Source organism: Dama dama, chromosome 33 (assembly GCF_033118175.1).
Source record: "Dama dama isolate Ldn47 chromosome 33, ASM3311817v1, whole genome shotgun sequence".
Classification (NCBI taxonomy): Eukaryota; Metazoa; Chordata; class Mammalia; order Artiodactyla; family Cervidae; genus Dama; species Dama dama.
This window is the reverse complement of record NC_083713.1, coordinates 34,124,938-34,141,211: the sequence shown is the minus strand read 5'-3', so window position 1 is coordinate 34,141,211 and position 16,274 is coordinate 34,124,938. Positions and strand designations below refer to the sequence as shown.

General features: G+C 36.5%; 1 protein-coding gene across 5 annotated transcripts in view; it reads right to left on the bottom strand.

Annotated features, from left to right (window-relative positions):
* COBLL1 (cordon-bleu WH2 repeat protein like 1) overlaps positions 1 to 16,274 on the bottom strand; it is a 164,923-nt gene that overhangs the window by 145,833 nt on the left and 2,816 nt on the right. The window contains exon 1 of one of the 5 annotated variants that reach the window (XM_061135177.1): positions 2,113 to 2,258. The exons of the other annotated variants lie outside the window; for them this stretch is intronic. Coding sequence (XP_060991160.1) covers positions 2,113 to 2,243 — 131 coding nt within the window. The 5' untranslated portion in view covers positions 2,244 to 2,258. Of the gene's footprint in view, positions 1 to 2,112; positions 2,259 to 16,274 lie in introns of those variants that run through there. 5 annotated transcript variants of the gene reach the window in all.

The following is a 16,274-nucleotide window of genomic DNA, read 5'->3' as shown; positions in this document are numbered from 1 at the left end:
AGACTGAAGGCAATCAAAGGAGAAGGGGACAGCAGAGAATGAGATGGTTAGGTAGCATCACCAACTCAACAGACCTGAATTTGAGCAAACTCCAGGAGGCAGTGGAGGACAGAGGAGCCTGGCATGCTACAGTCCATGGGGTTGCAAAGAGTTGGACATAACTTGGCAACTGAACAACAACAACAATTAAGGGAAAATGGATCTTAATTAGGCAAAGAAATTTTGAATTAGTCTTTCTTCTTTGACATCAAAACGCACCTCCAAGAATAGAGAAAACATTCCTATATAACATCCAGGAGATGGTGAAGGACAGGAAAGCCTGGTGTGCTGCAGTCCATGGGGTCACAAAGAGTCAGATATGACTAAGCAACTGAACAAAAACAATATAAAAAGGGAAAATAAGTAAGGCTAGTTTAACTATTTTCTTGACAACAGACTTTTAGTCAAGGGTATACTGGGTTAATTTTCAGCCTATGTCATCATGTTGCCACCAGAACTTAAAGAGGTACGATTTTACATAATCTGGACAAATGCTGCCCACTTGCCTCCTCTGTACTAAATACAGTCATAGCGTCATTGAGGGTGACGGAGTCGGCACCTGGAGATCACTCTCATAAATAACTAAAGTTAGTTTCTAAATTGTCACTTCATTCTACAGCATTTGTGGTAAAATAAAATGATTCATTATACTTTTGAGTCAAGTAAACTTTCTTGACACCACCATTATGGCAGAAAGCGAGGAAGAACTAAAAAGCCTCTTGATGAAAGTGAAAGAGGAGAGTGAAAAAGTTGGCTTAAAATTCAACATTCAGAAAACTAAGATCATGGCATCTGGTCCCATCACTTTATGGTAAATAGATGGGGAAACAATGAAAACAGTGACAGACTTTATTTTTGGGGGGTCCAAAATCACTGCAGATGGTGACTGAAGCCATGAAATTAAAAGACGTTTGCTCCTTGGAAGAAAAGTTATGACCAACCTAGACAGCATATTAAAAAAGCAGAGACATTACTTTGCTGACCATCTAGCCAAAGCTATGGTTTTTCCAGTAGTCATGTATGGATGTGAGAGTTGGACCATAGAGAAGGCTGAGCACTGAAGAACTATGCTTTTGAACTGTGGTGTTGGAGAAGACGAGAGTCCCTTGGACTGCAAGGAGATCAAACCTGCCAATCCTAAAGGAAATCAGTCCTGAATATTCATTGGAAGAACTGATGCTAAAGTTGAAACTCCAATACTTTGGCCACCTGGTGCAAAAAACTGACTCCTTGGAAAAGACTCTGATGCTGGGAAAGATTGAAGGCAGGAGGAGAGGGGATGACAGAGGATGAGATGGTTGGATGGCATCACCAGCTCAATGGACATGAGTTTGAGCAAGCTCTGGGAGTTGGTGAAGGACAGGGAAACCTGGCGTGCTGCGGTCCATGGTGTCGCAAAGAGTCTGACATGACTGAGCGACTGAACTGAACTAAACTTTCTTGTTTACAGGAGGTGAAAGATCTTATTATAATCTATGTGTAAAAATAACAAAAGTTATCTTCAATATATGACAGCTTATGATTAGAATGGTGTATCATACCTCAACTCCCTCTTTTGAATACTGATATTCTAATGTATGATACTACAATGGAAAATTTTCAGTGACTACATATCAGCCCTAACAAAATCAAAGAAACGCAGTTAGGGTTACTCTCATCTTACACGGGAGAAAAGTGAACTAGTAAAAGGTAGGTACTTCCCAAATGGTGAAGCAGAGAAACAAACAATTGCAATCACCTTGGTAGCATATTCCAAATCTCAGACAGGGCATTTTTCTCCTTTAAAAGGGAATGTAATTTTCATCCAGATCAGTACCCATTCCGTATTCAGTGTTCCAAGAACAACTTCCCCGCATCTGGCATGGGGAATTTCACAGTATACTTAGGAAGCAAACCAACCCATCACCCACTTCCGGGGAGAGGAAAATAAGAATAGGGCCTGTGGCCCTATTTCCTTCCTATTCTCCTCGTTCTGTGGCTTCCAGTTAGTGTAGTAATGATGCCAACATTACAAAAGGCTGCGTACCAGCAAAGTAGATAATATTTAAAAGTTATCAAACATAAACACAATACCTGGCAAGTGCTGGTGTTACTTTCGGACTTCCCTTCTGGGCTGTCATCTTCCTCCACCCGGGAGGAAGCCAAGGCCAGGTAAGAGCAGTGTGTGCGCTTTCTCGGTTGTGTCCCGCTCTTTGAGAGGCCATGGATCATAGCCTGTCAGGTTCCTCTGTCCCTGGGATTTTCCAGGCAATACTAGAGTAGCTTGCCATTTCTTCCTCCGGGGGACCCTCCCGACCCAGGGATGGAACTGGAGTGACTGCTCAGTCTCCTGCGTTGCCGGGTGCATCCTCCCACTGAGCCACCTGGGAAACACCTGTGACGAGAAAGTGCCCGAGCCCGTGAGTGGCAGGGCAGAGATTCGGTGCCAGGTCGACTGACTCCACCTCCCCTCTACAACAGCTGCCTGCCAAGGGCTGATTCTGACTTCTGGCTGGACCAGTTTTATTTGAAACCAAAACCAAACGCTGTTAAATGTCAGAGAGCCAAATTAAATGCACTCATTCGCCGCGTCAGACAACAGTAAGGTAGGCTGCTGAGTTAAATGGAGAGGATCAGACTTGCTTAGAAGGCTTTACAGAATGATCTCTCATCTGCCCATGTGTTAAATGATTACTTCTTTAGAGGGTGTTTTTTTTTTTTTTTTTTTCAGATCAATTCTAGCTTAAGAATTTTATCTTACTTTGGAACAGTATAAAATGCCAACTTGTTGGTGAAAGCATTCTTAAGGAAAAAAAACGAATGAACTTGTTTTCTATTATAATATTCACAGTTTTAGACCCATTTTGAAGTGTAACTCTCAAAAAAACACTAGGAGGAACATTCACTGATTTTTCTTTCCTAAGTGACTATTCGACAATATAATTTCTTTCGTTATGATACCTCTAAACTTTCAACCTCTTCTTTCATGAGCTGGAAAATATACCCTCTGTGTTTTTTTATCTTACTCTTCTGTAATTACTGTTCACATCAAAATACTAATTTTTTCTACTGATAGAAGAACTAGATCAAAATAGTAAGGCTCTCATCAATTTAGATTTCAGGGTATTGACACAAATGAGAAGAATTCTTATGTACTAATTAATCATATAATTAATGACTACTTGTTTTACTCTCAAAACCTATAAATTATTTTGTAAATCAAATATTACTCTGCTATCATTATTCAAATAGGACTATTAAAGCTGCAAATAATAATACAGCACTTATGCCCTGTTAAACAACTCTACCCATGAAGGCCAGAGTTCTTCTTTCCTGGAAGTTTGTGATGGAAGTGTCATTACTCAGAATTTTCACTTGAACTACTAATGAAATGCATATTTCTTTCATAAATACCACTGCAGGGATTAATGCTAAAAGAGAATCTCAAACCAAGAATAGAGTTTTATAGTAGAATACTGAGAGATTTACAATAGCATTTTTACATGTGAGGCTATTTGATAGGGTCTTAGCAACAATTTGTTGGTTAACAGCTACAAAAATGAATGTTAACTGTATTGTGTACTTCTAACTTACATAGTATTGTACATCAACCATATTTCAATGAAAAATATCACTGGACAGTTTCAAATAAGAAGATGAATGTTAACTACCCAGTTCTTGTGTAACTAAGCTTATACCACAAGTAACAAATAGACAAGTAATTTGCTGATCTGCATCCCCAACACTGATCTCTTGCTCAGGTTCACACAAATAATTTAAATAACACCCATTGAACCAATAACTGATCATTATGTATCTAGGTTTGTTCATGCATTAAATTAAACCCAGCAATACATACAAGAATAATATTTAAGAACATGGTTTCACATAGGAAACCATTTACAAAACAAAAAGACAACCTACCAAATGGGGAGGAAATATTTGACAATGATATAACCAGTAAGAGGTTAATATCCAAAATATATAAAGAATTCATACAACTCAACATAAAAAAAAAAAAAAAAAAAAAAAAAACCCCAGTTAAATGGGCAGGAGACCTGAACAGACATTTTTCCAAAAATGATATACAGATGGTCAACAGGCATAAGGAAAGATGCTCAACATCATTAATCAGAGAAATGGAACTCAAAGCCACAACAAGGTATCACCTGCCAGAATGGCTGTCATCAAAAAGCCCATAAATAACAAATGTTTGTGAGGATGTAGAGAAAAGTGGACCCTTGTACACTGTTGGTGGTAATATAAACTGGTGCAGCCACTATGTAAAACAGTATGGAGGTTCCTCAAAAAACTAAATACAGGATCACCATATGGTCCAGCAATTTCACTCTTGGGTATATATCCAAAGAAAAGGAAAGCATTAACTTGAAAAGATATATGCACCCCAATATATCAGCATTTATAGCAACATTATATACAGTTGCTAAGATATGAAAGCAACCCAAGTGTACATCAACAGATGAATGGATAAAGATGTGGCATACATACACACACACATACACACACACACACACCAGAATATTACTCAGTTATAAACTTTATAAGAATGAAAGTTTGCTATTTGCAACAACATGGATGGACTTAAGGCTATTAGGCTTAGTGAATGAACTTGGAGGCTATTAGGCTTAGTGAAGTAAGTCAGACAAACACTGAATGATATCACTAACATGTGAAATCTAAAACATAAAACAAACTAGTGACTATAACAACAAAAAAAAAAAACAGACTCACAAATATAGAAAACAAACAGTAATTACGAGTGCAGAAAATGAAGAGGAGGGACAAGATAGGGGTAGGCAATTAAGAGGTACAAAGTGAAAAAAAAAAGAGGTACAAAGTGTAAAATAATACACTTAGTATTTTACACTTAGTATTTTACTACTTATACTAATACTTAGTATTTTACTAAGTGTAAAATAAATAAGCTACAGGGATATGTTGTATAGCACAGAGAATATAGCCAGTATTTTATAATAACTATAAATGGAATATAACCTTTAAAAATTGAAATCACTAAGGTGTACACCTGAAACTTATCGAACATTGTAAATCAACTATACCTCAGTTTTTAAAATAAGGCTTAAAAAAAGGGGAACAAGAGAAAAGAAATGTGTATAGCCTGGGTAAAATGCTATGCTTTATATATCATTCAAGAATAATAAGAGTCTACAAGGAACTATTGTTCAATATTTTTAGTAAGATTGAACTGAGTTCATAGTACATGACTAGTTAATAATGTATCTTTAATCATTTAGTGATCATCTAGCATGTGTTAAGAACCACATGGAATTAAGAATTGTGTGTGTGTGCATGTGCACATGCTCATGTATGTGGAGAAAGAGAGATGAGGTTAACTCCAAATTATTTAGCCAGAAGTGAATCTTTATGCCAATGAAAAGACTGGTACAAAATTATTCATGGAAGCTTTGCTTGTAAGAGCCAAAAACTGTAAAAGGTCCAAATGTCTATAAATATTACAATAAAAATATATACTTACATGATGGAATATGACACAGCAATGAAAAAATGAATTACTGCCAACAAAAATATGTAAATGAATCTAACAGACATAATGCTAAACTAGACACAAAAGAATTGATTCCATTTATATGAAGTTTACAAATAAGCAAAACTTATCTATTGTGATGGAAGTCAGAGTAATGATGAGGAGAGAGCAAGACAGAGGACTCTATGCTCCTAGAAATATTCTATATTTTGATCTGGCTTGTGATTACAAGTTCACATATGTATAAATTCATTGAAGATGAAAAATTTTTTTAAAAAATATGGTCTCTGCTTTTTAGGGTTTCACAATCTAGTTAATTTAATCAAACATGCCAGGAAAGGATATTAGTACAGGAAATTGTACCCTGATTAAAGGATGCTTAATAATACTTAATAATCACTTAATAACAGTAAAAGGGCAGGAGAGGGAGAAATAAATTCAAGTATCCATCATTACAGGACTGGTTGTATGCATTATGGTTATCCCTACAAAGACATAACACGTAGTTATGGGGAAAACAATAGAACCCTTTATGTAATAAAATAGAATATAAAAGGGTAAGAAACAATATGCATACACACACCCATTTCTTCCTGACTGTAAGGAGATACTCTGCCCAATGGAGTAGACACCAGCCACATAAGGCTTTTCAGCACTAGAGATGTGACTGATGTGAATAAGAAACTAAAATTCAAATTTTGCATAATTTATCTATATTTCAAATCTGACAATGTAAAATATTTTTTCTATTAAAGACAACTTTACTGTTCTGTAGAACTAGAAGCATGTTAACCACTACATCGTGTAATACATCATTCAAATTGAGTTTTTAAAGCTAGCTCCTAAATTTAAAATTGTATTGGTGGTTCACATTATATTCCCATTGGACAGCACTGGTGTAGAGTATCCCACAAGGGTTTGTAAGAACCATAACATGATAACATGATTGCCTCTAGGGAGAAAGCCTGGGTGAACAGTATATAGGGAGAATCTCTCACTGTTTCATCATTTTTCTCTTTTGAATTCTGTGCCATTGGACTATACTGCCTATTAGAAAAACAAGTAAAAAAAAAAAAAAAAAGAAAAGAAAAACAAGTAATACAGTGATGTGACCTATAAATAACACTGTAGAGAATAATTGTCATTGGCATAACTATTAATTAACGTTCATGGAATCTCTCCTCCCACAAAACATACAGGGTATTTTTGAAGATGTTATATATACATTTGGGGGAAGAAAATGCTTTCTAATAACCTAAGATCACAGAAGTGTTTCACAAATTAATAGTACCAGAGTTACCGACTGAATGTAAGAGATTAAAGACTACAAACCTCAATCTGCTAGTTTAGTCTAGCAATTTTGCACCACTGCCTCCTCTTCTGCCATCAGAGACTGTTCTGCTCTTCATTTTTCCATCATTGAACATATTTTGCCTTTTTTCCTGTTCCTTTCTTCACCTACCTCCCCAAATAAAATTGTAATTACCTCTACATTTCCATTTAACTCAGCATGCATCTATTTGGCTAACCAAAGAAGGAAAAATGTCAAGAAAATTCTCCCCTTCACAAACCATGAAATTTCATTTTTTTTTTTCCCATGATACAAAAGTGTAAAAACATAAGCAGATCACATAAGGGCTCAATATACAACTGAAATACATTTAGCATATCTAAATATAAAAAATCAAATTACATACAGGTGTTAACCATTTCTCTCCTAAATTTTTCCCACTTTATTTTAAAAATAAATACTTTGAACATTTTTTCTGCACTGACATAGCCAATTTTAGACTTTTTTTCCTTTTTTGGCTGTGCTGCAGGGCATGCAGAATCTTTAGCTCCCCAACCAGGCATCAAACCCACACCCCCTGTAGTAGAAGCATGAAGTCCCACCACTAAACCTCCAGGGAAGTCCCCAGTTTTAGAACTTTAAGTACATACATCAGTGAAAAACTGTTTCTTGTTGGCAGTGTTAATTTTAAACTGGTTTTCAAGGATTCAAGGAAGAAAAAAGCCTCCATTCTCAACTCCTAAAGGTGCCCCTCCTTTTCTCGAATATTCTCCATCCACCTTCACAAGAGTCCCTGACTCACTCAGGGCCACACTGGTGAGCATTATCCTAAGGAAGGACCCCAGGGGCCACAGAGATAAAGGGTGCAAAGGTCAGCCCTGAGACACACCCTCACCAGTCACACAGGTCACATGCCAGGATGCACAATCATCACAACAAACAAAGGCTTTGACCGGAGAGCATAGCATTCTGAAATGCCTTTAACTAGTAAAGCAAAACGGCTAAGTGCCAGAATTTTTAAAAATTGTTTCTGGACAGGAAATGTTATGATATCCCCTGTGAAGGCTGGTAAGTGGTAAAGATGTCGATGATAAAAACAACTCCCTCCCTCCTGTTCTGAATCTGCCTTCATTTCTGGATGCTCCTTTGGTTGGTCCTTTAACACCAATGGCACTTGGGATGCTTTTGTATTCAAACCATTACAATTTTCTGTGGAGTTCCAGAAATTTGATCTCTTTACCCTGCCTAGATTTTACAGTGATATAAGGAAACTACGAATTACCAAAATCCAGGACATTCAAATATTCTATACTGCCAACTTCAACTCGTGTTATGCTTAATACCTGGAAGAATACAAAAATTACAGCAAATATTCATTCAACACCTTCAGATAACTTTTAGAATTGCCACTAAGTTGAGCCTGAATAATCTGCTTAGTGTCCTAAATAACTATGAGTCACACAAAAATAAAAGTCCAAAATATTTGGTGTGCAACACACACACACACACACACACATATATATATATATACTCCTAAATTTAATTAGGAAACTCTAAAAATGCTTCTAAGTGCATACATTCTAGGCTATATCACTTATAACTACTAAATTAGCTGAAAACACATTCCTAGGCTTCACAAAGTTACCAGCACAAACTTCACGACTATGTTTTCTTAACATCATCTAAGAGTGAATTTCCCATGTATTTCCACAGACATACAGGATCACAACAGATGAACAGACTATATGAACTCTTGGACACTGCTCCTTTCAGATCAGACTGTATATCAAAAATGTATGATAAACTAAACTATAGGTTGGAATAGGTTCTAGATACAAAATTTGTCCTAATTATATGTAAAGGGGAAAAATCAGTATTATTTCCCCTTTCAGATCTAGTTTTAAATATATATTTTTTTTTCAAATGAAGTCACACCTAACTCTTCTGGGCGTGGGGGAAAGTTTACTGGTAATAAAAGTCAGTCCAACTTATCCTCTTTTAGAGAAAGAGAAAACTGAAGAAGGACGACTGGTAGCCTGATATCAAAAGACAATGTGTAAAAAAGTAGTTTCTCTCCACCTGCCAACATTCTTTGCCACTTTCAGCTTTGCTCTTTTGAAACACAGCAAAAAAATAAAATTTAAGTTAAAGCATCTAACTGCTTTCGGGGAATGGGCACCTTATGTAGAAACAAAAGAGAGGGGGGTAGGACACGTTATTCAGTAGTTCTGCAGCCAGTAACTAACAGAACCATGAACACCTGAGGATCATGACAGCTCAGACCACGAGACGCAGAGGCTGTCCTATAAGACAGGGACCAGGGACACCTGACATAAAGAGGAGGAAGAAACAGTGTTACTCCTCTCTCTGCCACGTTAGCACAAAGAAGAAAATCAATTCAATGGCTTCATAATTATCCTGACCACGGTGAACTCACTTGGTCTAGGAACTACAGCACATCCATCAGACGTGGGAAAGGCAAGGTGGGAGCCATTTTTGGAGTTAGCAACTCAATTTCCTGCTTTCCCAGAGCAACTCAACTGATATACACGACTATAGCAGCTGTTAAAACTCTGGCTGTTCCCCTTGGGGCTATTCTAATACTTCTTCACTTCCATTTCTCCAGAAACAGTAGCCTGTGTGAATGTGCTTGCAATAGCAGGTGTATAGGTTAGAGAGACGAAAGTCAAGGACTGCTGATAAATGGCCCACCTATATTTGAGCATCTTAACTCTATTTCCTTACAAATAAACATTGGTGTTAAGTACAGAAGTGGCAATCGCATCACTACAAAGTGAAATGGTGTAATTTTTAAAAATACACCAAAATGCGTAAAGTAGTATTAATCTCTCAAATTAATTACATTGAGGAAACAATGCATCTTCCTACTGATATTATTGTGTACAAAACTTATTGTGATATGTTTCCAAAACATATCCTTTGGTATTCAACCCTATTTAAAATCAAGTTACACCCTACATGAGGAAATCAAAATCATTTTTTTAAAAGCAGATCCACATTTTGGACCCAAAGGGTTGTATCTCAGGTTTTTTGTTGACCCCACTGCAGAGGCTTAACTCTGAACCACTTTGAAAGTGAAAGTGAAACTCGCTCAGTTGTATCCGACTCTTTGTGACCCCATGGACTATACAGTCCATGAAATTCTCCAGACCAGAATACAGGAGTGGGTAGCCTTTCCCTTCTCCAGGGGGTCTTTCCAACCCAGGGATTGAACCCAGGTCTCCCCCATTGCAGGTGGATTCTTTACCAGCTGTGCCACAATGGAAGCCCAAGAATACTGGTGTGGGTAGCCTATCCCTTCTCCAGCAGATCTTCTCAACCCAGGAATCTAACTGGGGTCTCCTGCATTGCAGGCAGATTCTTTACCAACTGAGCTATCTATTTTTAAAAATCAAATCCCACCCAATATGGATGGCATTTTCACTTTTAATTTCATCCAAAGCAATTTTCTCCAAGCCTGAGGCAATTACCAAGGAAAACCTCTGTCCTATTAACCCACACTCTTTTTCAAAAAGTAATTATTTATTTACATTGTCTCTAAAGCTCTGCTTTCAGTGGGGGAGGGGGGGCAATCAACAAACAGGAAGGGTACATGAGTACCTACAGGGAAGATGAGGAATTCAGATATCATTCTTCTCATACTTTTTGCTCACCTAGCACCTTCATCCTCACCATGTCACAACCACATACCTGAAAGCCATAATGAGGCTACCTTTTTTTTTTTTTTCCTAGAGCATAGAGGTTAAGAAAATAACTCAGTTCTGTAATGTACTGTGTTTTCCTCCCACCAAATTCCTGAAAGCCTGCCTCTGTCTGAGCTATCAGTCTGAGTTACACAGCATGAAAAGGTACATCACGATACTGCTCCATATAGGATACCTAAATATCTTCACTTGTTCCCTGTGAAACTTGGAAATTGTAACCTTTGTAAAGATGTGTAGTTATTTAACATACAGTAAAAGCTGCAAATAATTCTTAGTTTTTGGCTTTCTACAAGTTAAGCTTAAACTGTTTCTCCTCCCTGCATTCTTTGCTGTTGTAATGATGAGATGAGCATCCCATTTAAAGCCTTTCTTGGTCAAACTACTCCACAATTCAACTCCACAGCGGTTTTTTTCCCATTTTCCCCCCCTGGCTTTATTGAGATATTACAGAATGCAGTATTTTTACATACCTGACAGAAAAACTAAAATGGAAAAGACTGACCATCACTAATTCTTAGCGAAACTGTGGAACAACTAGAACTTTCATATGTTGTTGATGGGAACATAAATTGGTGGAATCACTTTGGAAAAATGACTGTGTCTATAAAAGATGAATATACATGCATATTCTTCTGACCTAGCAATTCCACTCCTAAGTATACATGCTCATCTGAAGTGAGATTTTTTTACTTTTTTTGTATTTTGACTGTACGGTGTGGCACTCAGGATGGTTCCTGGACCAGGGATGGAATTCAGGCCTCTGCAGTGTAAGTTTTGAATCCTAACCACTAGATTACCATGGACTCCCCTCCACAGCTTTTTTTTTTTTTTTTTTTTAATGTACAAAGTCAATAAATAGTTTTGACTTATTTAAGTTTATAGGCAGCAATGTGAACTTAAAGTATGGGGCAGGGTGGGGACAAGCTCACTCTAGCATTTTTCTAAAGACTAGTCAGTCTTTGAGAATCTTTTCCAAGGGATTCATTCCTCAGATATGAAGTTTGTATCAAAACTGAAGACATTTGGCCCTTTATAAATAGTCATGGGAAACTTCTTTCTCCCATACTTTTAGTTTGTTTTTACTGTAACAGATGGGGAAAAAATTTAGCAAAGTCATTAAAAAAAAAAAAAAGGTCTTCTAATAACTGTCACTCTAATGTTAGAGCACTAAAAGCTGCAGGATATGAAAGATCTTTAATAGCAACAACAAAAACACTTATTATTATAAAGACAGTTTGCTTAACTGAAAATAGGTATAGGCTGAAAAAAACTCAATAGGAATTAAGTATACCTTTGGTCAAGCTTCTCCTAGGCACATTTGTTTCCTTTACCGTACATCAGTCATTTTTCATGAAAGCATCTCCAGCACAGAAGTGTAGAACTTTTCTTTAAAATATATTCTGAAATCACATCAATGTTATAATTTCTACATTGCTTGCCAATAGGCCAAGCCTAAGTTTTCATTTGGTGGGGGCAGGGGGGAGGGCAGGAGGAAACACAACCATCGATCACCATTGAATATAAGTGCTTACTATAAGAATTATCTTGCTTTATGCAAACAAATATCATTTTGTTCTAATTTATATTTAAGTTCAATACTTACATGCCTCCCTCCCAAGTAAATAAATTTGGAATCATCACTATTTCATTTACCAATTTCATAAGTTGGCCCGTGGGATCAGCAAACTTTTTCTGTACATGGACAGAAGGCTAATATTTTTAGCTTACAGATCATAATATCTCTGCCTGGACTACTCAGCTATAATATGAAAGCAGCCATAAACAATATTCAAATAAGTGGGTATGGCTGTGTACCAATAATGCCTTACAAAGACAGGTAGAGGATAAGGGATTAATATCTGGAATATGAAGAGAATTCCTAAAACTCAACAGCCAAAAAAAGCAAACCAAAGGAAACATTGGCAAAAGCTTTAATAGACATTTCTCAAGAGAAGATATACAAATAGCCAACAAGCACGTGATATGATGCTCAACATCATTAAGGAAAAGCAAATCAAAACTACAATGAGATACCATCTCACACATAACAGAATGGTTGCTTTCAAAAAAATAAAACAACAAGTGTTGGCAATGATGTAGAAAAACCAGAAGTCTTGTGCTCTGTTTTGGAAAATGCAAAATGGTATAGCTGCTATGGAAAACTGTATAGCAGTCCTCGAAAAAATTAAAAATAGGATGACCACGCTGTGTGTGCTGGCTAAGTCGTTTCAATCGTGTCTGGCTCTTTGAGAACCTATAGACAGTAGCCTACCAGCTCCTCTGTCCATGTGATTCTCCAGGCAAGAATACGGGAGTGGGTTGCCATTTTCTACTCCAGGGGGTCTTCCGGACCCAGAGATTGAATCCGAATCACTTTTGTCTCCTGCATTGGCATCAGGGCTTTTTCCCACTACCGCCACCTGGGGAGCCCAGGACGACCATAAGATCCAGTAATTCTGCTTCAGAAGAACTTAAAGCAGGGTCCCAAAGAGATAGCTAAACACTCATGCCCCTAACAGCAATAGTCACAGTAGCTAAAACAAGGGGAGCAACCTGTGTCCATCGATAGATAAATGCATAAAAGTACATTGCTATTCAGTCTCAAAAAGGAAGGAAATTCTGATATATGATACAACATGGATGAATCTTGATATTATAATATGTGAAGTAAGCCAGTCACAAAAAGACAAAGGTTGTTTGATTCCACTGATGCAAGGTAATCAGAGTGGTCAAAAATCATGGAGATAGAAAGAGGAATAGCAGATGTCCGGAGTGGTGGGGAGAGGAGAAATAGGGAGTTAGTGTTCAAAGGGTATAGAGTTTCAATTATGTAAGATGAAAAGAGTTCTGGAGATAGATGATGATAACAGTTGCACAATATGCATGTACCTAATACTGAACTGTACACTTAAAAATAGTTAAGATGATAAATTTTGTGTGTATTACTCCACAATAAAAAAAAAAAAAGGAGGAAAACTTAAGACAAACAGATAGAGGGCCCATTTCAACCCTCTGAACAAAGTCTGCTGACCAATGAACCATGACATTATATTTTAAATCCTAAGCATATCCACAGTATGCTTTTAAAGTTAATATCAAAGTACCACTTCTACTCTAACAGTACTTTCCTTTTTTCCCTGCATAGTTACAAATAATTTTAGTAAAGCTCTTTGGATCAGGAGCCAGTCTCCCCGTGCCCAGAAAAATGTGTTTAATGTAAAATAAGGGCTCACAAGTTTTGACTAATTAATTGCATTAGAGCAGTTGTCTCAATGACATGAAGCTTGAAATTTATTATATAAATACAACTGGCATTTCAATAAAAAGATTAAGTGATAACGGTATCAAATTACCATCTAATACATTCAGAGAAAATTATAGACTTTGAAAAAAATGTCTAGCAGTGTCTTAAAAAACACTTTTATTTTTCTTATTTGGTCAAAAATCCTACATTTGAAACTATGCTATAATAAATTTAATTGCTGCCTAAGAGCAAAAATAAGTATAGCTATGACATATCTGTCATCTGACAAAAAGAAAGGTGTCAATATACTATGAGATAAATCATCCCAAACAAACACATGAAAATGTTAAATATGACTTTAAAGATATAAACCAAAAATTTAAGTTCCTTTTAAATGGTAGGCTTTGGGTTTTTTCATACACATTCAATTTTGTAGGATTTTTTTTTTTTTGGATTTTTTTTTTTTTTTAAACATACTAGAAACGTAATTTCAAGACGTTTGCATAAGGCCACTTTAAATATTCCATTCAGTATCATCCATGGTAGCAAACATCCTGGGTAACAGGCCTAGGGATGAAGAGCATAGTTTTGGGGATTAGACCTTGTTTTTATTACTCGTGCATATCTTAGCATTGTATAGCTTTGCATATGTTAATTATCTGAGCCCCAGATACAAAATCATAAAATGGAGTTAATATACTTCCTCAAAAAGTAAAAAAAAAATTAAAATTAAACAATACTATAGAGCATCTAAATGGAATCTTTCAAAAAGTAAAAAGAAAGCTGAACGCTAGGGTCTTAAGTTTGCTAAAAATGATTAATAGCAGCCTCCATTCCATTTATGGTTTCATCTCTATCTCAGCTGGTGATACCTGCTTAATCAATGATTCTCAGATCTGGATGCATATTAGAAACACCTAGCAGTATTTTAAAACTCCCCATGCCTTCCTCCCCTCCCAGATCAATTAAAATTAGGATAGGTAAGAGTGTGAGAGCATGTGTACCTGTTTTAAAGATACCCAGGTGATTATGTTGAAACCTTTGCTAAGGCATTCAGCTTCTAAGTAGTTAATACATGTTAGCTAACAAGACCTGTTTAAACAATCAAAAGTAAAACTTTCAAACCAAAGATGCCTCCAAATAAAAGCTAAAGGAAGCAGCTGCTAAATCATTTCTTAATTTTTTTACTATGCCTTCAATTAGCTCCATAGTTCCCATGCTGCAAGTCAATAAAAAAATATGCAAATATGCCATGCTTGAAAACTTGTTTCAGAATCAAAACACCAATAAGGTCCCTCAAAGCAAGGTCAACTTTTGACATTTAAATTTCAAAGAGTTAAAAATATCTATCCACTTTGGCAAGTAAAATCACCAGCACTAGCAGCTCTAAAGATAAAGCATCCAGCTGAAATGTTATCATATTGTGATCTGAAAAAGATTAAAAGCAATTAATGCAATGAACTAGGCGACTAACACCCTGGGTTTTCCTTCAGGTTTTGCCATTAATTTGCTCTGGGCCTTCAAAAATCACTGTCTCTGTGCTTCAGATTCTCATTTGTAAAATAAGGAGTTGCATTAAATTTCTTTAAAATGACATATTACAAGGATCTAAAACTTGGAAAAGTACATACAGAAGCATTCTTTAGAGCAGCAATATTCAAGAATAAGGACTAAGACGTGAAGTGAAGTCACTCAGTCGTGTCCAAATCTTTGGGACCCCATGGACTGTAGCCTACCAGGCTCCTCAATCCATGGAATTTTCTAGGCAAGAGTACTGGAGTGGGTTGCCATTTCCTTCTCCAGGGGATCTTCCCAACCCAGGGATCGAACCCAGGTCTCCAGCATTGCAGGCAGGCACTTTACAGCCTGAGCCACCAGGGAAGCCTGTAAGGACTAAGCTAGGCCTCATAAGTTAAGGACTAAGCTAGGCGTCATAAATTACTGGAGTCATGATTTAATTAGTAAAGAATGTACTTTCAAACCTAACATTTATTATAACATATAGATTGGCCCTACCACTTCCCAAAGAACTGTCCATCTCTATAATAATTCCTTTTTTTCCGTCAGAATTAAAACCTTTTTAACATACTGGGGTTTTGATAAAAAGAACAAAAGTAATATTGAATAATGAATAGTCAACAAATACTATATAACAGGCACTTGGAATACACCCAGGGACAAGACAAACAAGTGAAAGCAGAAAAGTAATATTTTTTTCAACATTTATACCTTTCAAATATTGTTAACTTCTCCAAATAATACAGTAAAATGATATGGGGGAGGGGATGCTATTTTAGATAAGATGTTGAAGCATTTTTCAACTTATCTCTTCTTAAATTTGGAGAGGGCAGGACAAATTTTCTAAGATGTATTTTCTTCATATTTCAGAAATTAGATAAAGCAATGTTGTACATTCTTTTGAAGCACAGAATTTCAGTTTAACCTTTAAATCCTCAAAAGTAAAATCTG